Source organism: Scyliorhinus torazame, chromosome 1 (assembly GCF_047496885.1).
Source record: "Scyliorhinus torazame isolate Kashiwa2021f chromosome 1, sScyTor2.1, whole genome shotgun sequence".
In the NCBI taxonomy this organism is placed as follows: Eukaryota; Metazoa; Chordata; class Chondrichthyes; order Carcharhiniformes; family Scyliorhinidae; genus Scyliorhinus; species Scyliorhinus torazame.
Window position 1 is genome coordinate 303216304 of NC_092707.1, and position 27739 is coordinate 303244042.

Below are 27739 nucleotides of genomic sequence, written 5' to 3' on the forward strand. Positions count from 1 at the left end.
AAATTTCATGTTTTTAAAATCTGCATTCCTTCATTAATTCAGGCAGATTTCATCCCAAACTTTTGTCTTTTTATATTTGATTGTAGGAAAACTCTCAAAATGCCCCTCTTGTTCAAGCAACCTTGGAAACATTGCTGAGATTCTTGAACTGGATTCCACTTGGATACATCTTTGAAACTAAATTAATTAGTACACTGATCTATAAGGTATGTGCATTCATATTTTCACAATCTGCAGAAGATTCTATAAGCAAGTGAAGACTACCCTAAATAACATGTTGCTTTTCCTTTTAGTTTCTGAATGTGCCCATGTTCAGAAATGTAACTCTGAAGTGCCTGACAGAGATAGCTGGAGTGAGTGTCAGCCAGTATGAAGAACAGTTTGTTACTCTCTTTACACTAACAATGATACAACTGAAACAGGTATTTCAACCACCCCTCACCCCCATTTTGTGAAAGCAGTAATTCTACTACTGTGGTCTCTGAAGGTCTAGATACTATTCCTATCTAAATCAGCACACATGCAAGGATCAATGTTCCCATTAGTTTACGGTATATATTATATGTATATATATTTATTATTATTTATATATTTATTATTATTTATATATATATATTATTATTTTTATATTTATTTTATATATATATATAAATATATATATATATATATATATATATATGTATGTATGTCTGGCTTCAATTTGCCCATCAGCGAGTATTGAAAGTATTTTTCAGACTACAAATCAACCAATGAAAACATCATGAAATAACATGAGCTTAGTTGTGCTCTGAAGACAAGATTGCTGAAGCTTCCTCCAGAAGTGGGATCTTGCGCTTAATTGAATAATTTAACTTAAATAATTTAATGGCTATTTACTCCATGGCTGTAAAAAAAACTCACATTGTTTTAGACAAAATAATCGCAAACTTGTTTATGGACAAAACAGAGTAGCCTGAATTTTGTGCTAAAAGTAGCTTCAAGACTAGCAGCCTTGACTGTCAGTCAGTATATAAGACAGCAACTTCTGGAGTCTATGTATATTTATTTAAACTTGAAAATGCAGAAGATGCTATCTGATTTAACTCTCAAAATTGGCTACTGTTTTTTCGTTCTTAGTTTCTTTTTCTTGCTTGCACATATGTAAGCAAGTTTAGTTTGTGGAATGCATTTATGACGGCTTTGTGGAACCAACTAGGGACAAGGCTATTTTAGGTCTAGTGTTGCATAATGAGTCAGGGTTACTTGGTAATCTGATGTATAAAATCCTATGGGGAAAAAATAATCCTAATACAATTGAATTACTAAATTGACGAATGACTATTCAAGACCAAAAATAACTTCAAACCAATTATATCGGTAGGCTGGCTAAGATTGATTGGGTAAATAGAGTAAAAGGTATCGCAAAAATTAAAGAGCAACAAACGTTTAAAGAAACTATTCAACACGTTCATCAAAAATGTTTCACCTTTTTTTTTTTAAAAGCGCAATCGCGGCATACTAGATTAATAGAAATTTATAATATTATGAAGACTAGTAGTAAGTCTGATGATGGAAAGAGTTTTAGAAACCAGCAAAGAATGACCAATAAGCTGATGAGGGGAAATAAAGAATGAGAATTAACTGAAGTGCATATAAAACATTTTTTTAAGTGGTCCCGTAGACCTGGAGGCAATTGAATGGTAGAGATGTTGAACAAATATTGTCTGTCTTTGCAGTAGATGACTGAAATTATGTCCCAGAAGTAGAGGGTAAGCAAAGAGCAGATAAGAGAACCATAAAGTGATATTGGCAGAGAAAATCTATTGGAGAAATTTGTATTTGTGGACTGAAATCTTGACAAATGCTGATGATCCACATCCTAAGCCCAAAAGAAAAAATGCTGGAAAATCTCAGCAGATCTGGCTGCATCTGTAAGGAGAGAAAAGAGCAAACGTTTTGAATCCAGGTTACCCTTTGTCAAAGCAGAGCTTTCAAAACGTTAGCTCTTTTCTCTCTCAGATGCTGCCAGACCTGCTGAGATTTTCTTGCATTTTCTCTTTTGGTTTCAGATTCCAGCATCTGCAGTAATTTGCTTCTATCCACATCCTAAGGTTCTAAAAGAAGTAGCTGCAACGAATAGCGGATGCACAGGTTCTGATTTTCAAATTCCCTAGATTATTCAGTGGTCCGAGTGGATTGGTAGTAGATGGAACACCACTAATCAAGAAAGTGGGGAGATATAACTGTCTTCCCAATCAGTCATCTGAAAAATGCAAGAACCTATTCCTAAGGAAGTCTCAACAATCCACTTAGAAAGTCATAGTATGATTGCAAGTCGGCATGGTTTTGTGAAAGGGAAATCTACCCTGTTATGTCAAACATTTTTGAGGATGTACCTAGCAGGGTAGATAGGAACCAGTAGATCCAGCATATGCAGCATGCCCAAAATTCCGTTGATAACAACAGCAACTTATGGAGTACTTTTTAATATAATGAAACTTGCCAAGGTGCTTCACAGGAGCATTGTAAACAGCCATGTATGGAAATATTAGGCCAAATGACAAAAGCTTGGTCAAAGAGATGAGGTACATCTTAAAGGAGAAAAGTGAGGTAGAGCGAGATGAACGGATGGTACTCCAAAGTTTGCGGCCTAGGCAACTGAAGACACGACCACCAATGGGGAGGTTCTAATTATGAATACATAAGAGGCCAGAATTGGAGGAATGCAGATATCCCACTGGGTTGTTGATTGAAGAAGATTACAAAAATAAGAGGGCTAAGACTACGGAGGGATTTGAAACCCAGAATGAGAATTCTAAAATCAATACATTGGTTCCCAGATAATCAATGATGTAGATCAATGAACACACATAATACTGAAATGGGGCTTGTAGCAAGTCATGGGTAGTAGAGTTATGAATGACCTCTAGTTTACGGAGGGTAGAATGTGAGAGACAGGCCAGTAGTGCTTTGGAATATTTGATTCTAGAAGTAATGAAGGCTGAGTGAGGGTTTTAGCAGCAGATAATCTGAGATGGGCAAAGTTGGGTGATGTTACGGAGGTGGAAATGGGCAGTCCTGGTGATGGCAGGAGTTAGATCAAAAGCTCAGGTTTAAATGTGACACCAAGTTTGTTAACTAACTGGCTTAATCTCAGATTGTTGCCAGGAAGAGGGATAGAACCTATGACCAGGGAATGGAATTTGGGGTGGGTCTGAAAACAATGTCTTCAGTCTTCCCAATTTTAATTGGAAGAAACCTGTCATGCAATATTGGATGTTGTTGAGAATTTAACGTTACGTAGAGGAGCGATGAAATCCTTGGGGAACACAAAAGGTAGTATTACTCGAGCAGGAAGCAAAGCCATTGCAAGTGATTAGTTGTCTGTGATTAGATAGATAAGAATAGAACAGGTGAGAACGGACCTATCCAGCTGGATGACAGTGGAGAAGTGTTGGAGGAGGACGGCATGGTCAACCATGCCAAAGGCTGCAGATCGGTTCCAAAGGACAAAGGGATAGTTTAACTTTTGTCACAGTAACTTAAGATATAATTTATGACTTGGTTATTTTAGTTCTGTGGCAGGGCAGAAATCTGATTGGAGTAATAAAACTATAAAACATAGGAGCAGAATTAGGCCACTTAGCCCATCGAGTCTGCTCCGTCATTCAATCGTGGCTGATACAAGTTCTGGGAAAGATGGGAACAGACTCGAGAGGCAACAATGTGTATGGATGTAGGAGAGGGAGGTTGGACATGAAATGGTAGTTTGCCAGGACTAAGGTTTTAAAAAAATATATATAGTGTTATGCGAAAGGTTAATAAGATATGGGTTTATGGAGTTGAGGGTATATATTAACATGGATGTAGGATTGATTAATGGATACAAAACAGTAAAATCAACAGGGAATTTTCAAGTTGGCAAGATGTGACTGGTGACATCAGTGCTGGAACCTCAGCTACCTATCTCTAATGACTTGGACAAAGAGACCATGGTTAATATATCCAGGTTTGTTAACAATAGAAAACTTTTTGGAAATGTAAGCTGTGAGGGAGGCACAGACGCTGCAGAGAGATCCAGACAGTGAAGCAAATGGACAAGATGGCAAATGGGGAATAATATGGGGAAGTCTGAGATTATTTACTACGGTAATAGGAATAGAAAAGTAGAATATTTCTTGAAGGCATGAAACCTGTAAGTGTTGATGTTCAGAGGGCTCCCATCTCACTGGCTTCAGGCCAATCCACACCTAATAACTTGGTTTGAAAACTCTACTAACATTTTGACAGCTGTGACAAATTCCACCACAGCAGCTGAGACGAACCACAAAAAGGAAAGTTACCATTTTAAAAATTCAGGATCTGGATTCCCATCTTTGCCAAAAGCTCATCAGTTTTTCCTTGGGACAAGCCCTATCTCTGTGCCAAGTTTTGTTGAAATCTGTCAGTTTTTGAGATGTAATGTTTGCAGGCAAAACCTTGCCTTCCCCTCCACCCTGCCCCCTTTTCAGTAGCAGTGGTGATTAAGTGTGCAAATGGCATGCTGACCTTCCAAGGGGATTGGAGTGCAAGGATAAGGGGGAAGTATTTCTACAACTGTATCGGGCTTTCCACAACTGGAATACTGAGCACTGTTTTGCCCTCCATATTGAAGGCAGATTTTACGCTTGCCTTGGCAGTACAGTAAAGATTCAATAGGTGGTTTTCTAGGATGGGGTCGTCCCATGATGAGGCTGAGTAAATTGGGTCTATGCTCTCAAGTTTAGAAGAACAAGGGGGGGGGGGGAGAAACTATTTAAGCATACAAGATTCCGAAGTGGTTTGACAGCATAGGCACTGGTTAATTCTCGTTTCTCCCAGCTGGGGAATCTAGAACAAGAGGGCACCGTATTGGGATAAAGATAGATTGCTTGAGATATTTCTTTATACAAGGGGGCTGTGAGTCTTTGAAATTCTCTATCCCAGAGGGTGTGGATGCTCCATTGTTGACCATATTTATGGTTGAAATAGATACATTTTGGATCTTTTCATGGAACCAAACAATCTGGGGAGTGGGCAGAAAAGTGGAGTTGAAGCAGAAAATCAACCATGGTTTTGAATGTGTGGATTTAAATGGTGGACTAGGATTGAGAAGCCATATCGTTTACTCGTATTTCTAATATTTTACTATTTGGAAAAACCATATCATACCCTGTATTTTGCACTTGGGCTCTGTCACTCATTTTTGAGTGTTCTAAATATTTAAAAAATTCTGGATCTGATGAACTTCACTGGTTGATGTTGTTATAGACCAGAAGAGTAATAAAAGAGCACAAAATCTTATGTAAAGTATATGTATCTGGTGTTCGTTTATAAATGTCTGTTAACGGCAGCTTAGAAGCATTGAGTAAATATTTCACACCGTTGAAATCTGAGATACTTTGAGTAGACTTAATTAAGTACTTGGGAGGGGAGAGGGGTGGGATCAATAGGTACAAGGGATCGGAATTAAAGGAAGGATTGAAAGGTGCTCCCCCTGCATTGAAATGGAAAGTTATTATGGAAATTAAGCTAGGGAGAAGTATGTCTGTCTTTTCAAGAGAATGGTTCAGAATATTATTACTAAATGGAATTTGCATAGGAATATTTTTGTTTCAGGCTTAAATATTTTATAGAAGTATATATTGGGGTTGCTTAAAAATAAGGAGTTTCTCATTTAAAACAAATGAGAATTTTTTTCCTTTTAAGATAGAGCCAGATGGAGCAAGAGGGTGAAAGGTAATCTGGAGTAGGCGGGAATGTGGAGTTGCCGTTACAATCAGATCAGCGATGATCATGTTGAATGGCAGAGCAGATTTGAAGGGCCGAGTGGCCTATTCCTCCTAATTCACATAAGATTTGTGTTACCTGAACTGAAAAATTAAATATGTTCGTTGTGGTAAACCAAAACATCCTCCAACATGGTCCTTGAAGTCCATGGTTGATGTTTGGTGAATAATCAGTGTTTCAAAAGACTTGATTGAGAATTATATTTCCTCCAGTAGTCTTAACATCTCGTGGTATTATTGTTCAATGAACAGAATTTGACAAATAGCTCTAGAATGTCTTGACTGCTGTCTTTTTTTTGTTTTCCATGTTCTCCATTTCCTCCAACCTTGCTGCCTTCAGTGAGATTTCAATGCATTATTTCAGGATGATGGCGTGCTGATTATAACTCCTTCACGTGTAGTTTTACGCAAAATGTATTATTACCTATCTGAAAAGGATTCCTAAGCATTATATTTGACAGGATTTGAGCTTGTTTGAAGTAGTTGAGTGCATTTTTAAAAAATGACTAGGCACTACAGTGACGGAGTAATAACTTATTAATTTCTCCAAACGTACTATTAGATGCTTCCTTTGAACACCAATATTAGAGTGGCTTATGCCAATGGAAAGGATGATGAACAGAATTTCATCCAGAACTTGAGCCTATTTCTTTGTACATTCTTGAAAGAACATGGGCAACTTATTGAAAAACGATTGAATCTGAGAGAAACTCTTATGGAGGTAAGAGAATATTAGCAAATATTATTTTGTATTTTGTAAGATTGAAATAAATCATTGTGCGTAATTGAGGAATTTTTTTTTTTTTAAAAAGTAAATTTAAACAAATCTTTCTATTCTACAGGCTCTTCATTACATGCTGCTTGTGTCTGAAGTGGAAGAAACTGAAATATTCAAAATCTGTCTCGAGTATTGGAACCATTTGGCTTCTGAACTCTACAGGGAAAGTCCGTTCTCAACACCTGCATCGCCTGTGCTTTCTGGAAGTCAACATTTTGATGTTCCTCCGAGGAGACAACTTTATTTGCCAGTGTTGTCTAAGGTAAGCTTTTGAGGGTTTGTTTATAGAAATCTGTACTATGTACTATTCCTTCAGTAAATTTTAATCATTGAGCACTTATTAAATAATGTTCATTTGAGATTTATTCTTTCTCTGGAAGGAGTCACATCATTTCGAATCATTGTTCCTTTTAAGAAAGGTGTACCATTCCTTTAATGATTTGGTCAAGATATTTTCCAACTTCATTGCATATATGCTGATTGGAACAATATTTCCTCTTTAGAAGCAGTCCGTACAATTATCTGGAAGTATTTCCAAAGAAAATGCTATTTAAATAGTGTAACTTTTAAATATGTGGAATCATTTCATGTAATTTGATGTCCATTACACCTGCTTGAATTACCACATGCAAGACTTATAATATAATATTCCTCAAAGGTTCGGCTACTAATGGTCAGTCGCATGGCCAAACCTGAAGAAGTACTTGTGGTGGAAAATGACCAAGGCGAAGTTGTGCGAGAGTTCATGAAGGATACAGATTCTATCAACTTGTATAAAAATATGAGAGAGACTCTTGGTACGGTTTTCTCCTTCTCCAGCTAGGGTATTGTTAATCTTTAATTATGTTTAAAGCTGACTTCTATCAGAATGTGTATAAGTCAGCCTCTGGGGGATGAGTCAGACATGAGGGAGCTTTTGTGGTTGTTGGAGTGTCCCAAAGTAGAAGAGCAGGAGAGGGCAAGGTTGGAGGAGCCATTGCGGGTGGAAGAGGCGCGGGTGCCGATAGGGAAAATGCAGGCAGGTAAGGCACCAGGGCCGGATGGTTTCCCGGTGGAGTTTTATAGAAAGTTTCTGGATTGGGCCTAAGTTTGTGGCATGGGTGAAATTGTTGTATAAAGATCCAGTGTTGTGTGTGCATATAAATGAAATTAATTCAGGTTATTTCTATTGCTTGGGGGAACGAGGCAGGGGTGCCCTACATCCCCTCTTCTGTTTGCGCTGGCAGTAGAGCCCTTGGCCACAGTGCTGAGGTGCTCCGATAAATGCGGGAGGGGAGAGGGAAAGAGAGGGAGTGTGGGTGGAGCATAGGGTGTCCCTGTATGTGGATGATCTGTTGCTGTATATTTCCAACTCTGGCTCTTCAGTGGGGAACATAATGGGACTGCCCAGGAGAGTCTGATGGGGAGGATCAAGGCAGATTTACTGAGATGGAATAGCCTTCCCTACCATTGGCAGGCTGGGTGCTGGCAGTTAAGATGAACATTTTGCCGCGGTTTTTATTATTTCTGCACCTATGGTCTTTTTGCCCAAATCATTTTTTATGTGGATGGATAGCTTGGTCTCGTTGTTTGCCTGGGCAGGTACGGTCGCAAGGATTAGGAGGGCGGTACTCCAGAAAGGGTGACACGCGGTGGGTCTGGCCCTTCCAAACCTGTTTTACTATTATTGGGGGGGCGGGGGCGGTGGCGAACGCCAAGAATGTGCGAGGCTAGAATAAGTTGATGGAAGCTTTGTGAGTATGGAGGCAGGCTCTTGTAAGCAGTCGGAGTTGCAGGCAAATGTTTGCCCCAGGGAAGTACTCTGGTGATGGTGGCTACATTGAAAATATGGAGGCAATTTCAGCAGCACTTGAGGTTAGGGACGGGGTCGAAGTTGACGCCGATCTGAGGAAACCATGAGTTTGAGCCAGCAAGGATGGATGCTAGGTTCCGGGAATGGGAGGAGCAAGGGTGATGGAATTGAAGGACTTGCCTTTAGAAGGGCGGTTTGTGAGTTTGGAGATACTGGGGGAGACGTTTGGGGGAAGTGGGGGCGTCATCTCGGTGATTTATTGGAGGATTTGGGGGAAGGATATGGCCTCACTGGAGGGGTTTAAGACCAAGTGGGAGGATGAGGAGGTGCTATGGTGTGAGGTGTTGTGGAGGGTGAATGCCTCAAACTCCTGTCCGAGGCTGGGGTTGATGCAAGTTAGTGCATTGGGCGCATCTGACTAAATCGGGGATGAGTTTGTTGTATGAGAGGGTGGAGGATATTTGTGAGCGGTGTGGGAGGGACCCAGCCAATCATGTACATATGTTCTGGTCCTGCCCAAAGTTGGAGAAATTTGAAGCCGTTCTTCAGCACCATGTCGGCGATCTTGTATGTAGATTTAAAGCTCAGTCTCCTGGGGGCCATATTTAGGATGTCGGACTTGCCAGAATTGTAGACTGGAGCGGGGCAGATGTTGGGGCGGAGGTCAGTTTCTCCACCCTGTGCCTCTGTGTGGTTGGGGGAATTAATTGAGTTCTTGCTCTTGGATAATTTGAAATTTGCTCTGAGGGTGCGAGTGAGGAGTTCCATGAGAGATGGGGTTTGTTTATAGATACATAGAAGATAGGAGCAGGAGGAGGCCTTTTGGCCCTTCGACCCTGCTCCGCCATTTATCACTATCATGGTTGATCATCCAACTCAATAGCCTAAACCTGCTTTCTCCCCGTAGCCTTTGATCCCATTCTCCCCACGTGCTGTATCTAGCCGCCTCTTGAATATATTCAATGTTTTAGCATCAATTACTTCCTGTGGCAATGAGTTCCACAGGCTCACCACTCTGGGTGAAGAAATATCTCCTCAACTCTGTCCAAAATGGTTTACCCTGAATCCTTGTGACTGTGACCCCTGATTCTGGACACACCCACCATTGGAAACATCTTCCCTGCATCTACCCTGTCTAGTCCTGTTAGGATTTTATAAGTCTCTATGAGATCCCTCCTCATTCTTCTGGACTCTAGTGAGAACAATTCTAACCTAGTCAATCTCAGAACAATTCGAACCTAGTCAATCTCTCCTCCATATGCGAGACTACATTACAATGAGCTGGTTACTGTCAGCTGCTTTGGGGGTGGGGGGGGGTGTTGGGTTATTATGTACCGTTGTGTGCTTCAAATGTAAAAAATTTAGAATAAGAATACGTTTTTTTTTTAAAACATGTTTGAAACGAAGTGAGTCGATGGCTCGGCTAGCGGTCCAACATATTTGTATGCCTGTAATCATTTTCACACATTAAAAAAAAAAATCAGAGTACCCAATTCATTTTTTTAAATTACGGGGCAATTTAGCATGGCCAATCCACCTAGCCTGCACATCTTTGAGTTGTGGGGGCGAAACCGACGCAAACACTGGGAGAAATGTGCAAACTCCACACAAGCAGTGACCCAGGGCCAGGATCGAACCCGGGTGCTCAGCGCCGTAAGTGGCAGTGCTGACCACTGCGCCACCGTGTTGCCCTTCCTCAAAGAACTCTTAAGTTTGTTAAACACTATTTTAGTCACCAAGAACTCCCAAAGAGAATTCCCAGGCAGACACTGGGAGAGTGTAAACTCCACATGGATCTGGATCGAACCCTGATCCTTGGCACCGTGAGGCAGCAGGGCTGACCACTGCGCCACCGTGCCGCCTATATGACGTTTGTAGATTGGGGAAACTCCCAGCATCTAGGGTGTAAATAAACTGCCCTGTCACTGGGATGGAATGCTTGCATGCATTTAGCATGGCCAGTCCACCTACCCTGCAATTCTTTGGGTTGTGGGGGTGAGACCCACGCAGACACGGGGAGAATGTGCAAACTTCACACGGACAGTAACCAGGGGCCGGGATCGAACCTCGGCACCATGAAGCAGCAGTGCTAACCACTGCACTACTGTGCTGCCCTTCTCTGCAGACTATCTTAAACCCTTCTCTCCCCATTCTCCCAACAACAAACATGAAGAGCTCATGAACCTCTTGTCATTATATTGAGAACATCTGATTAGCTGCCCCAGTCATGCCTTTCCTCTCTTCAAGCCTACCTGGCCAAGTTTTTTTTCCCTCCTTGCTTTGAGAGAGGGATAGAGAAAGGGGCATTAAATATTTTCAAGGAAGAGGTAGATATTTTCTTGACTAACAACAGAGTCAAAGAGTATTGGGGGGGAGGAAACTGAGATTGCAGCCACAATAACATCAGCCATGGTCTTATTAAATGGCAGCGCAGGCTCAAGGGGCTGAGTGGCCTGATCCTCTTAATTCATATGTTTTCCTTAGCCCTGAATTTGCATTTTTGTTTCTCTCCTATCTCTACATATGCCCAACCCTATGAGCCCATCTTATCCACGAGACTTCTTGTTCTCACGATTCTGTTCCAACTAACATTTTGATTGCCCAATTTCCCTCTTGGTTGTCATGTTGGCTGATATTGTAAAACAGTTCTGATTTCAGCAGTTGTCCCCCTCTCCCTTTAAATCTACAGTCATCTCTCCTCTCTTCCAAACAAAAATTTGAAATTACCAGAGATTATAAGTTTGAAAGAGTGACTGAACACTTTAAATTTTCAACTGGTCGGTAAGGCCCAGCATGAATTTGCAACGGGTAGGGCATGTCTAATTTATTTTTTTATAGATGGCCAAAATACTGGAGAAGGCAATGTCTATTGATGTTGTTTGTATGGATTTCGGATGGCATTTGTTGTCCATCATAAATGACTTTTGGCATGGTGGCACAGTGGTTAGCACTGCTACCTACAGCACTGAGGTCCCTGAGTCACTGTCTGTGTGGAGTTTGCACACCCACACAACCCAAAGATGTGCAGGATTGGTGTGCTAAATTGCCCCTTAATTGGAAAAAAATAATTGGGTACCCTAAATAAATGACTTTTGGCTAAAGCTCATGGACTTAAGTAACCTATTGACTGGGTTAGCAAATTGGCTGTCAGGCAGGGTACAAGAGTTGGGAAAATAGACATGTGCTTAAATTGGCAGGAGTGATTAGTGGTTTCCCACAAGGATGTGCTGGGGCCTCAACAATTCACCATATTCATTAATGACTAATACGATAGCTCAATTTCCAAATTCGAAAATAGCGGGGTTACGGGGATTGGGGTGGAGGTGTGGGCTTAAGTAGGGATGCTCTTTCCAAGGGCCGTTGCAGACTTGATGGGCTCAATGGCCTCCTGCACTGTAAATTCTAGACACAAACAAAATACAGATCTGGACATATTGCCAGTGAAGGTGTAGTAAACATATAGTGATAAAGTGACCAAAACTTAACACACATTATATAAACTGGTGTTGACCTCTCTGAAATTTGGAAGATTAAGGGGCAATTTGATCGAAGTTTTTAAAAATTGAAATGGAACAGTTAGGGTAGGTTGGGAGAAACTGTTTCTACTGGTTTGGGAGTCTGGAACTCGGTGACATAGTCTAAAAATTAGACCCAGACTTTCGGGAGTGAAGTTAGGAAGAACTTGTAAAGGCAAAGGATAGTTGAAGTTTGGAATTCTTCCATAAATGGCAATCAATGCTAAGCTAATTGCTCATTAAAAAAAGCTGGAGTTGATACATTTTATGTTAATCCAAAAGATGTGTAGTAAATGGGGCAGATGAAGTAGGCTGTAGATTTGTCATGATCACGTTGAATAGTGGGACAGTCAAAGGGCTAAGTGGTGTACTTCTGTAAATTGTGTTTTGAAAAGTGTAATGCTGTGCACAGGAAATAAAGTAACTAATGTTAATTATTTTCATAATTTTGTCTGCTCTTTTGCAGTGTACCTTACTCACTTGGACTATGCAGATACAGAACGTATTATGACTGATAAACTTCACAACCAGGTGAATGGTACTGAATGGTCATGGAAGAATCTGAACACCCTCTGTTGGGCTATTGGCTCAATTAGTGGTGCTATGCATGAGGAAGATGAGAAGAGATTTCTGGTGACTGTAATAAAAGTAAGTGCATTGATATTGTATGGAAGATCAGGAGCTGTTTTCAGTTGGTTAACAACTGTTGCTTATATGTAAACTGCAAATTACTGCACCAATCCATTTAAGTAAATTTGCCAGGTCTGATGTATGAGAATTGGAACATTAGAATGCTCAGTGCACCTGAATTTATACCATTGGCTGAACAGGAAAGTCTTGCTTCAAGTTAACACTCCAGTAGTATATCAGTTGGTAAATGGTGACATCAAGAACTAGACTTGCAGTGTTGGCAGTGATAAATAATACAGCAGTATGGTTGATGTTGCATATCTTGAAATGTAGCCAGGCAGAATGCATGTTTCAGAAGTTGTCGGCATCGTGTTGTTTGAACAGAGAAAAATTAGGTGGTCACCCCACAGAATAATGGAGAGGAAAGGATGTGGATGACTTTCCTCTTGGAGATGTGCTTGTACAGTGCCCTTTAGGTAATTCAAGTAAACCAAGGTGGTTGGAGCTTTCACATTGATATATAAATGTTGTAAAACATTTTTTCCAAATATTTTTATTTGAACAAAATTTTCCAATATTACAACAATAACCCCAACACGGGGGCGGCATGGTAGCACAGTGGTTATCACAGTTGCTTCACAGCTCCAGGGTCCCAGGTTCAATTCGCGGCTTGGGTCACTGTCTGCGGAGTCTGCACGTTCTCCCTGTGTCTGCGTGGGTTTTCTCTGAGTGCTCCGGTTTCCTTCGATGGTCGAAAGATGTGCAGGTCAGGTGGATTGATCATGCTAAATTGCCCTTAGTGTCCAAAAAGGTTGGGTGAGGTTACAGGGATAGGGTGGAGGTGTGGGCTTGGCTGGAGTGCTCTTTCCAAGGGCCGGTACAGACTCGATGGGCTAAATGGCATCCTTCTGCACTGTAAATTCTATGACCCATCCAAGCTAAATGTCGGTCAAACAGAATTTTAAAACATTATGAAAATAAGCCAATACCCATCCGAGCCGCCCCCCCCCCCCCCCCCCCCCCCCCCCCAAAATAAATCACGTACTTGATCTTCTCCAGGTACAGGAATTCCATTGGGCAAAGCCTGAGGTGGCACTGGAGACCTCCACCCAAGCAGGACTCTCCTCTGGGCTATTAGCGAGGCGAATGCCAAAACATCTACCTTCGTCCCCATCTGTAGCACCGGCAAGTCTGACACTGCAAAAATGGCCACCAACTGGTTCCCAGAATCCCTGGCATTGTTTCAAAGAAGGAGTCCCAAAAACTAACCAGCTTGGACAGGACCAGAACATAGTGTGTGGTCTGCCGGCCCCCAGAGTACCACTCACACCTGTCCTCCACCTTGAACTGTTGAACTGTATCAGACTTAACCTCTCTCACATCGCCACCCCCAAAACACAACCCAGGTCATCCTCCTACTTCCTCTTTACGTCTCCCAGGGATGCCTGCTCTGTAGTCAGCAGCCGCCCCAAAATTTCTGAGATCCTTCTCTGCCCCAGCTCATCCAAGGACAGAACCCTATCCACCCATCCAAAAGCGAGGGTGCCGGCACCAGGGGAAACGAAGGAAGCTCCTCACACACAAAACCGTACACCTAAAAGTATCTGAATAAATTTCCTCTTGGGAGCTGGAACTTCTCCACAATCTCAACTACACCAGAAAACCTGCTCTCCAGAAAAAAATCATTAAACCTTTCCAATCCATGCCCTGAACATTGAGTCTAACCCAGACGGCACAAACCTATGGTTCCTCCAAATCGGTGCCAACAGCAGCATAAAGCTTAATTTAAAATGCTGCCTAAATTGATTCCAAATCCTCAGAGGCTATTACTACTGGGCTCGATGAAAATTTCACTGGAGAGAACGGAAGTGGAGCAGTAATAAGGGCCCTCAAACTCGTTCCTATGCACAAAGCCTCCTCCATTCGCCCCCATATAGGAACCGGGTCCTTAAACCACCCAGCACTATTTCATTGTTTGCCACCCAGTAATAACACAGCAGATTAGGTAGTTTCAACCTCCCAATTGTCTATCCCTTTTCAGAAATGCCCTGTGAAACTGAGGGGTCTTACCTGCCCACACAAAAGTAGATATTAACTTATTGACCCTACCAAAGAAAGCCTTCGAAAGAAATGCTGGGAGACACTGACACAGAAATCTGCGGACAATATTAATCATCACCGGAGAAAGAGCATCCCCACCTCTTCAAATCAACCTTCACCCCATCCACCACACTGGCCAAGTTCAGTTTATAGAGTGAGGCCTGATCATGGGCCACCCGAATTCCCAGATACTGCAAACAAGTCCTGGCTGGACGAAATGTTAGGCTTCCCAGATCTGCTCCCCCTCCCGGGGGATTCACCGGAAAACTCACTCTTGCCCAGGTTTAACTCCCAAGCACCTCCATTAACGCCCCCTCATTGGAGTGCAGGTCTGTGTTGTACAGAAGCAAATCATCCGTATATTTGGAAACCCTATGTTCCTTCCCTCCACGCTCTATCCCCTTCCGCTGGCAGACAACCTTAACGCAATGGCTAGCGGCTCAATCGCTAAGGCAAACAATAACAGATAACCCCTGTTCAGTTGAAAGTACCCCGAGCTCCGGGCATTCGTATGAACACTCGCAGTGGGGGCCCTGCACAAGTTGAATCCACAATATAAACTTTGGCCCAAAGGCAAAACGCCCCAAAATCTCAACGGTACCCCTATTCAACCCTTTGAAGCGCTTTCTCTGCATCCATCAAAATAATAAAGGGATTGTCTATTGGGTAAAGAATGACACTGAGCATGCTTTAGTGGAGGCTCAATAGTTTGATTTTGTGGCTGCAATCAGTGATCCTGAATGGTGTGGGAAGAACCAGAAAAAAAAATGATGAGACTACTCGTAGAAAGGGTACAAAAGCAGTAAGGAATCATGAAACGAAAAAAGTCATCCAAGTCTGCAGCATCTGTGGAGCGAGAAACCACGTTTGAATCCAGTATGACTTCGGACTCAAACATTAACTCTGTTTTTCTCTCCACAGATGCTACCAGACCTGCCATGTTTTTCCAGAACTTTTTGTTTTCATTTCAGATCTCTCGCATCAGTATTTTGCTCTTATTTTAGTAAGACGTCATGGTTATTTAAATAAAAATGATGAATTAAAAGATTCAACGTAGATCTTGTGGAGGAATTTTGCGAGTTTGTGTTCCAGATTGAACCAGCAAGATTTGAAGATAGTGATATTAGCATGTGGTCTGCATGATGATGGTCCTAAATTACTAGGCAGGAACTATATTAAAATTCTAACTCTGGAAAAAACTTTCTGCAACTGTACTGCAAGTTGCAGTCACAATAATCTTGCTGTTGAGTTAACTTTCCTGTTGAAAACTTCATACAGCTCTAACCTGTTGCAGAAACACACTATAGGTAATTTGTATTTTCATGTGGTATCACTGAGGATTGCATTTTTGTTCTCTCCCATCCACTCAGTCCCTGAGCAACTGCGTGGAAACAGATCATTCAGTTCAGCAGGTTATGATCAACACAAGCCTCTTTCCACCATTGAATCATGCCCGATCAGCATACCCTTTCATTTCATTCTTCCTCGTGTTTATTTAGTACCCTTAAGATCATAATACATTGGAGCAGGAGTAGGCCATTTGGGCCATTGAGGCTGCACCGCTATTCAATAAGGTCATGGCTGATTTAATTGTGGCCTTAACAGCACATTGTCTGTCCTCCATAATCTTTGACTTACTATCGATCAAAGATCTAACTCCATCTTGAATATATTTAATGACTCTGCCTCCACTGCTCTCTATGGAAACAACCCTTTGAGAGAAGGAACTCCTCATCTACATCTTAAATGGCAGACCCCTTCTTTTTAAACTGTGGCCCCGAGTTCTAGATCCACCCTGTCAAGCAGCCTCAGAATCTTTCATGTTTGAATAAGATCACCTCTCATTTCTTCTAATCTGAATTGGGCATAGACCCAACCTTTCCTCACAAGACAATCCTTTCATCTAAGGAATTAGTCTGATGAACCTACACCGAATCACCTCCAATGCAAGACAAAACCCTTCATCCCAGGACTCCAACTTATGAAGCTTTTCTGAACTACCTCCAATGCAAGTATGCAATAAAGGCCAACATCACTTCTCGGCCTTTTGGCTAAGATGAGCGTGGGGTCCGGTGTAATGCCTGCATCTGGTATGTCTCTCTTGTGGGGGACCATGAATTGGATTCAATTTGAATTGGTTTTTGGAGCAGGCAAGGAGCTGTATTAGGGGTTTGCCCCTATCCACACTCTGAGCTCTGGCTTTGTAACTCTGATAAAATAATTTTAAAAATAAAGGCCAGCGTTCCACCTTGCTTCCTGATTATTTGCTGTACCTGCATGCTAACGTTTTGTAATTAAGTACAAGGACAATTAAAAGCAATTTTAAGTAGAAAAGAATTAAGCATGTTATTCCTCCTCATCTGGCCTTTCCTTCAGTGATCCAGTCCAACTTTTTTTAAAAAAGGATAGACATTAAAAATGTCTATCGTGTATACCCTACTCTTTGCTTTTTAATCTCTTTCGATCTTTTCCAAAGGATAATGTTATTAAACTTGACATATATTCCATCTAAAACTTTTTGCGAGCAAACAAACTTTGAATAGTGTCTAAATCTAGGTAAGCATGGTCATGCCAATTTTCTGTTTGGATTTAAATTATGATATGTATTTAAATTGTGATATGTATTTTAACCCCACAGGATCTTTTAGGATTGTGCGAGCAGAAAAGGGGTAAAGACAACAAAGCCATTATCGCTTCAAATATCATGTATATTGTGGGTCAGTACCCACGTTTTTTGAGAGCTCACTGGAAGTTTTTAAAGACTGTGGTTAACAAACTGTTTGAATTTATGCATGGTAAGTTTGTCAGATGGAAAAGGAAGAAATACATTTTTAAAATTGTATATCTAAAGTAAATTTGAACCCAGTATTCTTAAGAATTTGGATTCCCTGCCCACAAATGAAAGTGAAGGGGACTCCCAGACATTTAAAGACATAACATAAGCATAGAACTAGAACTTGGCCCATCAAACGCGCTCCTTCTCAGGACCCTGCACAATGCACGTTTTTAATTTTGAGACACAATTTTCCATGAAAACACTGAAAACTTTACAATACTTTGGAATGTTTCAACTCTCTCCGGAACATTTTCTGTAGTGTCCTATTATCTACCTGATATTTTATTTTCTGCAGCTGTAGGATAAATTTAATTGCTGATGCAAGTAATGCATTCCATCTAATGGATGTTAAATTTTAACGTTTACTTCCTGGATATTGTTTGAAGATGTAAATTAAGAGAACTGTCCATATATCTAATCTGCACAAATTTTGAATTGTTTTTGAAATGGTGCTCAAAATCATGGTGATTGCTGTTATTAGCATCTACAATCTCTAATCATCTTGAGTGCTGATTTAAATTATTATAATTGAATATTAGTGTTAAAGCATAATATTTGTATTAAATTTATGGGTTCTATGTGCTATTTGAAACTGCAGGAGAAAAGAATCAACAATTTACCAAAGCTGGTATATTAATTTTAAAAATAAACAGATCTGTCTTGGTTCTCATTAAATGAGTATGCAAAGGACAGAGGTACACTTTAAATTTATTTAGAAAATCAAATTGGGCTATTTATGTGTTGACTACCTGGTTAGGTATACAGGTTCAGCACTGAAAGGCCTTTACTACTTCATGAACAAATAATTACTTTTGAGGGGGAACAGCTGTACATTTGCAGACCATCTTAATGCTACTGTGTCCAGCAAATTCCAAAAAGCAGCAATAAGGAAGTGTCATATGATTTATAACCTTCATCTGAACTGCTGGATAGACAAGTGAGATTTTGATTTTATAGCTCCCATAACAATGTGACATTCTTCCATTGGTTGTTAGCTTATGAAATGCCATCAAGCCCAAGAGTAGGATTTGAAACCCTGACAAACCTTTTAGTTTTGAGGTGACATTAACTTGGGCAAGATGACATTCTATGCCCTTCATCTACCCCATATGTGGTATTGTGATTACTGTAACAATGCAAGATGTTCCTGAATAAATTGTAATTGGGCTTTGCTGGCCAGAATGTTTCTTTGGAGACATTAGCAGTTTTTTTCCCCTTAAACATATTTTTATTTAAATATAAACGTTTTGCTTTTTATGACTTTAGAAACCCATGATGGAGTTCAAGACATGGCTTGTGATACTTTTATTAAAATTGCGCAAAAATGTCGTCGACACTTTGTTCAGGTCCAAGTTGGTGAAGTAATGCCATTCATTGATGAAATCCTGAATAATATTAATACTATAATTTGCGATCTTCAGCCACAGCAGGTAATGTTACAAATATTGTTTTGAAATTTTTAATTTGTATATTCGAGTTTATTAAAAAAGGTGGATTGTAGTAAACCAAATGAAGGACTATTTTTGGAGATGGGACCCGCTTCCGTTGTCACTGGCTGGGAGGGTGCATGCGGTGAAGATGACGGTCCTCCCGAGATTCCTGTTTGTATTTCAGTGTCTCCCCATCTTTATTCCGTGGTCCATTTTTAAACGGGTCAACAAAGTGATCACTGGCTTCGTTTGGGCGGGCAAGACCCCACGAGTAAGGAAGATTTGGGTGGGCAAGACCCCGTGAGTAAGGAAGGTAATGCTTGAGCGGAGTTGGGGAGAGGGTGGGGAGGGATCGGCATGGGAGGGTGTGGAGGCGGCTTCATGCAAGGGCACCAGTCTGGGGGTGTTGGTAACTGCGTCTCTGCTGTTCCCGCCGGCACAGTACTCCACCAGCCCCGTGGTGGGGGCGGCCCTGAGAGTCTGGGGGCAATGGAGGAGACATGTGGGAGCAGAGGGAGCATCAGTCTGGTCCCCAATCTGTAATAATCACCGGTTTGCCCTGGGGTGTATGGATGGGGGTTCCGGATATGGCGGAGAGCAGGGATTGAGAGGATGGGGGATTTGTTTATAGAGGGGAGCTTTCCGAGTATGAGGGCGCTGGAGGAGAGGTTTGGGTTGGCATGGGGAAACAAATTAAGGTATCTGCAGGTGCGGGACGTCCTACATAAACCGGTGTCATCCTTCCCGCCTCTACCACTAAGGGGGATTCAGGACAGGGTAGTTTCCAGAGGGTGGGTAGGAGAAGGGAGCGTCTCTGACATTTACAAGGAACTTATGGGGTCAGAGGAGACGCAGAGGGAGGAGCTGAAGTGCAAGTGGGAGGAGGAGCTGGAAGGAGAGCTAAAGGATGGTCTATGGGCGGACGTGTTGAGTAGAGTCAACGTGCCCGCAACATGTGCCAGGCTCAGCCTGATACAATTCAAGGTCGTTCATCGGGCTCACATGACAGTGGCCCGGATGAGCAGATTCTTTGGGGTGGAAGACAGGTGTGCAAGATGTGCGGGAGGACCAGCGAACCATGTCCACATGTTCTGGACATGTCCGAAGCTTAGGAGATTTTGGCAGGGGATTGCAGATGTCATGTCCACGGTGTTAAAAACCAGGGTGGCACTGAGTCCAGAGGTGGTGATTTTCAGGGTGTCGGAAGACCCGGGAATCCAGGAGGACATGGCTAGCTTTCTCTGTTTGGAGAAAATCAAGTTCGCCTTGAGAGGGTCACTGTTAGTGTTCGCCCAGAGGTGGCAACCGTTTGTCGACTTCGTTGCGGAAAATTAATCGTCAGCAGAAGGGAGGGGGTTCGTTTAGCTTTGAGTAGGGGGTTAATAAAGGTGGGACCTGTAAGGAAGGGTGACGGCGGCTTTTGTTCTGTTTATAGTTTCATGTACGTTGTTTATTTTGTTGTTACAATATCAAAAATACCTCAATAAAATGTTTATTAAAAAAAAGATGGTTTGAAAGGCTGATGTACAAGTAATTTCAAGTTAAATCTCAATTTTATTTTCCCATTATCTTGGCATAATTCTGGTTTAATATAAATTTTGTTGTTTTCATTGTCAATAGGTTCATACATTTTATGAAGCAGTTGGTTATATGATAGGTGCTCAGACTGACCAGGCAGTACAAGAACATTTAATAGAAAAATATATGATGCTGCCAAATCAGGTCTGGGACAGTATAATTCAGCAGGCAACTAAAGTAAGTGATGGTGTTTTAACTTTAATAATTTATACGCATGATTAAATTTTACAAATATTTGTGCACTAACCTCTTAGCGTGAATCTTGACATTTCATTGCACGTTTGAACCAGCGTCATTGGAATGGCATACTTAATCCTTCTTTTCTTCCCCATCCTGTACGTTTTTTTTTACTGTTTATTAAGCCCTGAGTAACTTTTTTTTAATTGTAAGACACAGTTGACTGAATTTGTGGTGGTCGCTTTTTACAGGCTGATTCGTTTTAGTCCTCCCCCAGTTCAGTTTTTCACCTTATGTTGTGGACATTGGAAAGTATACAACAAATAGACATTTAATTAGAATTGTAAATAAAAGTAAAATTAATTAAATTATTCTGTCTCTTACTGTGCTGAAATTAGCCATTTATCCAAGAATCGTGAATTTTAAGCATCAACCACATATTATTGCTAGCTGAGTTTAGGGTTTATGACCTTAATATGCCCTTGTGTTGCAACTGAATTCTTGTTGGAGGTGGTATGCCTAATGGGTGAATATGAATAATTGCAGCACTGTTGATCATGTCAAAATAGATGCCTCTATTTTGTGATGTGGTAAACCTGATTTACTTTTTAATTGCTCGAGGTAATTATATCTAAGGAAATTCCATTGTTTCTTTGTTAGTGATTAATACATGTGACTGATTGGCATAGATAGTGGTCCTTTATTGCGTCTTGCAGTTGTACAGAAATGAAGTTCATGATAAAGTGTTTGTGGAGACTAATTGAAATGGTAATGTAGATTTACAGGCCGAACCATTCATTATTAAATTGCGAAAGGAAACATTTGGAGAAGCACAGTAGAATCCTGATTTTAAATTTCACTTTGACAAGGTACAAGATTTATGTATAATAGGATATTTTACATTCACCCATGCAGACAGATGGGGCCTTAATTTAACATCTCATCCAAATGATGGCACTTCCGACATTAGTATTTCACTGAGTGTCAGCTTTGGATTTTTTGTGTGCGCTCAATTCCTGAAATGGAATCCTTGGAGCCTTGTGATTTTTGATGCAAGCATGTTAACAGTGGATTTCAAAGTTTTATGTTCAGTGTGAAAAATTTCCTGTGTACACCATTACATTGTTGGTTCAAAAGTCTTGTAATTTGGCATACAGTAAGTAAGAAATATGTTCCAAAGAATATATTAACCTTTAGTGGACTAATTCTGTTTTGAAATTATTTTGTGAACCTGATTACCATCTTCTCGTACCAGAGAATGCTGGAAAAACTCAGCATCTGCTTTTGCTTATTTAAATCTTCTAGTTCTATCCTAGGTGTTGACGTGATGGTTTGGTATTTTTGCCTTTTCTAAAAATAAATTGGAATATGGTGGGCATTCCATGTGATCTCTAATGACCGGTATAATCCAGGGTGGTTAGGCCGGGATTGTTTACCTGAGAACATAGAAGGCAGAGAGATGGATAATAGGGGTCAATAGCGCAATAACAAGAAGGCATTGATTTAAGGGAAGCAGCAGGACATTTAACATAGAAATAACATAACATAGAATTTACAGTGCAGAAGGATGCCATTCGGCCCATCGAGACTGCACAGGCTATTGGAAAGAGCACCCTACCCAAGGTCAACACCTCCACCCTATCCCCATATCCCCATCACCCAGTAACCCCACCCAACACTACGGGCAATTTTGGACACTAAGGGCAATTTATCATGGCTAATCCACCTAACCTGCACATCTTTGGACTGGGAGGAAACCGGAGCACCCGGAGGAAACCCACGCACACACTGGGAGGATGTGCAGACTCCGCACAGACAGTGACCAAAGCCGGAATCGAACTTGGGACCCTGGAGCTGTGAAGCAATTGTGCTATTCACAATGCTACCGTGCCGCTTTAGAAGGGATGAGGAAAAAACGTTTGAATCTGGAATTTTCTGAAAGGGTGGTTAAGGTGGGAACCCTCAACATTTAAAAGACATTTACATGAGCACTTGAAACACCATAGCATACAGGGCTACAGACCAAGTGCTGTAAAATTGGATTAGAATAGGTGGGTGCTTGGTGGCAGGCGTGCAAACAATGGGCCGAAAGGCCTTCTGTGCTGTCTGTCAATATCTGACTAGTGTCTGAAAGATGAAGAAATAGCAAAAATAAAAGAAAAAAATGGGAGTACAGATGGTTGAATTTCAACATCCAAACCAGTTGATTCTTTTTTATCCTTCACCTGCAGAATGTTGACATTCTTAAGGATCCCGAAACTGTAAAACAGCTTGGCAGTATTCTGAAAACTAATGTTCGAGCCTGCAAAGCAGTTGGTCACCCATTTGTCATCCAGCTTGGTCGAATATATCTGGATATGTTGAATGTATACAAGTGCCTCAGTGAAAATATTTCAGCAGCAATTCAAACAAATGGTTAGTTGAATATTTGTTTCATACTTCTAAAAAACAATTGTGATGTGTAATGATAGATGCAGAATAAGATCAATTATTTTATAGAACATAGAAAAATACAGCACAGAACAGGCCCTTCGGCCCACGATGTTGTGCCGAACCATTGTCCTAGATTAATCATAGATTATCATAGAATTTACAGTGCAGAAGGAGGCCATTCGGCCCATCGAGTCTGCACCGGCTCTTGGAAAGAGCACCCTACCCAAGGTCAACACCTCCACCCTATCCCCATAACCCAGTAACCCCACCCAACACTAAGGGCAATTTTGGACACTAAGGACAATTTATCATGGCCAATCCACCTAACCTGCACATCTTTGGACTGGGGAGGAAACCGGAGCACCCGGAGGAAACCCACGCGCACACTGGGAGGATGTGCAGACTCCGCACAGACAGTGACCCAAGCTGGAATCGAACCTGGGACCCTGGAGCTGTGAAGAAATTGTGCTATCCACAATGCTACCGTGTTGCCCTTAAGAACAAATTAATCTACACTTTATCATTCTACCGTAATCCATGTACCTATCCAATAGCTGCTTGAAGGTCCCTAATGTTTCCGACTCAACTACTTCCACAGGCAGTGCATTCCATGCCCCCACTACTCTGGGTAAAGAACCTACCTCTGACATCCCCCCTATATCTTCCACCATTCACCTTAAATTTATGTCCCCTTGCCCCTTGTAATGGTTTGTTCCACCCGGGGAAAATGTCTCTGACTGTCTATCTATTCCCCTGATCATCTTCTAAACCTCTATCAAGTCGCCCCTCATCCTTCTCCGTTCTAATGAGAAAAGGCCTAGCACCCTCAACCTTTCCTTGTAAGACCTACTCTCCATTCCAGGCAACATCCTGGTAAATCTCCTTTGCACCTTTTCCAAAGCTTACACATCCTTCCTAAAATTAGGCGACCAGAACTGTACACAGTACTCCAAATGTGGCCTTACCAAGGTTTTGTACAGCTGCATCATCACCTCACGGCTCTTAAATTCAATCCCTCTGTTAATGAACGCTAGCACACCATAGGCCTTCTTCACAGCTCTATCCACTTGAGTGGCAACTTTCAAAGATGTATGAACATAGACCCCAAGATCTCTCTGCTCCTCCATATTGCCAAGAACCCTACCGTTAACCCTGTATTCCGCATTCATGTTTGTCCTTCCAAAATGGACAACCTCACACTTTTCAGGGTTAAACTCCATCTGCCACTTCTCAGCCCAGTTCTGCATCCTATCTATGTCTCTTTGCAGCCAACAACAGCCCTCCTCACTATCCACAACTCCACCAATCTTCGTATCTGCAAATTTACTGACCCACCCTTCAACTCCCTCATCCAAGTCATTAATGAAAATCACAAACAGCAGAGGACCCAGAACTGATCCCTGCGGTACGCCACTGGTAACTGGGATCCAGGCTGAATATTTGCCATCCACCACCACTCTCTGACTTCTATCGGTTACCCAGTTCGTTATCCAACTGGCCAAATTCCCCGCTATCCCATGCCTCCTTACTTTCTGCATAAGCCTACCATGGGAAACCTTATCAAATGCAATTGATATTTTACAAGTTATATGTGCATGAGCTCAAATTTTCTGATGTCTTAAGTTCAGTGCTCCTCTTTGAGATGCTTGGAATTTATTCCCTCTAAATGGAAGTAAAAATTGTCTTTAAATGTGTGTCAATGTAAACATTAATGGCAATTGCGGCCTAATGCCAAGGATGCAATGCCTTGTTTAAAGAGTTTGTGAGGGAAGGCAGGCATATAGTGAGGGAATGCAGGCATATGATGATGCCTTTGACATTTATAACCTGATTGTCTACAATTGTGGCAGCTAAATATACAGTGGTACAGTCACAGTCAAATGACCAGAGTTTGTGCACTTGGTTTACTTTGATACACTTCTTCTTTCCTACATTTAGAGTACCCAATTCATTTTTACCAATTTAAGGGGCAATTTAGCATGGCCAATCCACCTATCCTGCACATTTTTGGGTTGAGGCGAAACCCACGCAAACACTGGGAGAATGTTGCTTTGATACATTTTGAGGGGAACTTATTTACAGCTGCAATTTCTTCCTGACTGGCGAGGACATGTGAAAAATGTTTAAACATTGTATGGTCCATTGTTTAACAGAATAAATGTCTCTAATTTGTAAGATTTATAAATTTTATTGATGTCTGTTATATTGTAGGTGATGTGGTTACAAAACAACCCCTGATCAGAAGTATGCGAACAGTAAAAAGGGAGACCCTAAAACTTATTTCTGGTTGGGTGAGCAGATCCAATGATCCACAAATGGTGAGTGAGGAATGAGCCGTAACTTACTTATGGTCAATAGAATATTACTTTCTTTGGTGTTGAAATGCCGAATATCTTGTATTCATTTCAAATACATTGATCAAATATGCCCGATCCACATGCATCTTCTACTTGTATAACACCAGTATATTCTCTCTCTCTCTTCCTCTCTCCCTCCTTCTCCCTCTCTCTTCACCCCCTCCCCTCCTCTCCTGAGGAACAGTAGAAAATTTAGCGCATGTTTTTTGTTTTTAGATTGCATGCAAGATAGGATTAAGACTACCCTAGTTGTATTTCTTTTCTTAAATAAATTTAGAGTACCAATTCCTTTTTTTCCCCAATTAAGGGGCAACTTAGCATGGCCAATTCAGCTACCCTGCACATCTTTTTGGGTTGTGGGGTGATACCCATGCAGACACCGGTAGAATGTGCAAACTCCACACGGACAGTGACCTAGGGCCGGGATCGAACCCGAGTCCTCGGTGCTGTGAGGCAGCAGTGCTAACCACTGCGCCACAGTGCTGCCCTACATTAGAAGTATTTTATAGCTGCCTTATCTTAATTCAAATCCTAATTTAAAATGAAAGATCTGATCCATTATTGATTAATTAGGCACTGGCATTTAGACACTGATTTTGCAATTTAATGAGCCTTGTCTCCATTTCCTACATTAATGTACCATTTTGAACATATTCAGGTGATCTTAAGCAATTTGACATTTCGATCCACCATCTTATTTCTCAATTGATCATTGTCAATCAAACCAGATCCATTTTGTTTATTGGCCACAGCAGCTCCTATATCCAAGTTCCTGAGATTTCTCTCTTTTCTTTTAATATCTGTACTTTCCAAGATTTTATAAATGCCACAAATGATTGTGTATCTTTCCGGTGTGTCATATTCCAGTCATGCAACTTTCTGAAGAAATTATTTCTGTTCTGTTCTGATAAAACATCACAACCTGAAACGTTAACACTATTTCTCTCCATAGATGCTGCCAGACCTGAGTGTTTCAGTATTTTCTGTTTTTATTTCAGATTTCCAGCAACTGCCGTGTTCTGCTTTTAAACTTGGTTTGTTTCTCCTGCCCTTCTCCATAATGGTGTTGTATTTACTGTCTTACAAATCTACTATAATTGTCTTGGAAACTATCAAGCTTTGGGAGGTTATAATAATTTCATTCTTAATTTCTTTGGTTATATTCATTTACTAGTCTCTGGTAGCAGCCATTTAAACCTGGCCATTTACATGGCTTCAATCTCAAAAGAGTTGTTTAATGTAAAGCAGCACAGGTAGATGCCTAACCTTTTTTGACAGTGAAATGCATTGCACAGGTTAGCTCAAAAGAGGCTGTAATAATTTACTTGTAAATCGTAGGGTGCTTTAAAAGCATAAGAGGAAGCTATTTGGCCTATTTAATCTGTAGGCCTCTTGACCTCAATTGGGGATGGACAATAAATGCTGGCCTAGCCAGTGACCCCCACATCCCTTCTGCTTTCACTAGAATATCAACAAGATATTCCATGTCTTAATTGCCCTTTTTGATGGCCATTGAATTTTCTTTTCCCCCAATGCAGTTCAAGGCTTTAATGACTATTTGATCTGCTAAGTTAAGTTTCTGTTCTGATCGAGTGGCCAATGGTTCCTCTAGTTCTTAAATAAAGGAAACAAACCGGCATAAGAAATATGGCCCTACAAGCCTGCTCCACCATAAATAAAGTCATGGCTGATCTTCGTCAATTCCACTTACTCGTCCAATCCTCTAATCCCCATTCCTCTTGATTTCCATAGTATCCTAAAATCAATTGACCTGCTTTGTGTGTATATTCAGCAACTGAGCATCCGCAACCCTCTGGGAAAGGAAATTCCACACCTGCTGAAATTCTCTGCCCTCGAGGGTAGTGGATGTAGCATCATAGAATATCTTTAATGCTAAGATAGACCAGTGTTTTGGCCTCTGAATAAGGAGCGGGTGGGGAAGTGTTCAGGCCCAAAGGCATGATCATATTTGAATGGCAGAGCAGGCACAACAGGCTTTACGGTCTTCTCAATTTGATTCTCGTGCTCTGGTTGATTTGTTTTCCCCCTCATCTCGGTCCGAAATGGACCCTTTTCCTGATATGATGCCTCCTTAGCTCTAGACTTGCCAGTTAGGGAATGCAGCATTTGTCATGTCGGGCCCTCAATCTCATGTTTCAATTAAATCACCTCATTCTTCTAAACTTAGGCCCATTCTACTCAATCTCGTAAAGGAAAATCCTGTTGTCCTCTCAATCAATACAGTGAATCTTTGATGCATCCTTTCTAAAGCACGGCCTTGAGTACAGAGACCAAAATGTACAAGGTACTTCAGGTGTAATCTTGCC

At 41.3% G+C, this 27739-nt stretch overlaps 1 protein-coding gene across 12 annotated transcripts in view; it reads left to right on the forward strand.

Annotated features, from left to right (window-relative positions):
• LOC140423272 (exportin-1) overlaps window positions 1-27739 on the forward strand; it is a 91569-nt gene that overhangs the window by 45840 nt on the left and 17990 nt on the right. For 10 of the 12 annotated variants that reach the window (XM_072507767.1, XM_072507768.1, XM_072507766.1 and 7 more), the window contains 12 exons: window positions 87-206; window positions 294-422; window positions 6349-6507; window positions 6629-6826; window positions 7223-7361; window positions 12338-12519; window positions 17240-17396; window positions 18704-18867; window positions 20488-20622; window positions 22854-23037; window positions 25267-25373; window positions 26411-26446. In XM_072507767.1, the coding sequence (XP_072363868.1) occupies window positions 87-206; window positions 294-422; window positions 6349-6507; window positions 6629-6826; window positions 7223-7361; window positions 12338-12519; window positions 17240-17396; window positions 18704-18867; window positions 20488-20622; window positions 22854-23037; window positions 25267-25373; window positions 26411-26446 (1710 nt within the window). The remainder of the gene's footprint in view (window positions 1-86; window positions 207-293; window positions 423-6348; window positions 6508-6628; window positions 6827-7222; window positions 7362-12337; window positions 12520-17239; window positions 17397-18703; window positions 18868-20487; window positions 20623-22853; window positions 23038-25266; window positions 25374-26410; window positions 26447-27739) is intronic. The other 2 variants (XM_072507774.1, XM_072507775.1) reach the window with 1 other exon arrangement.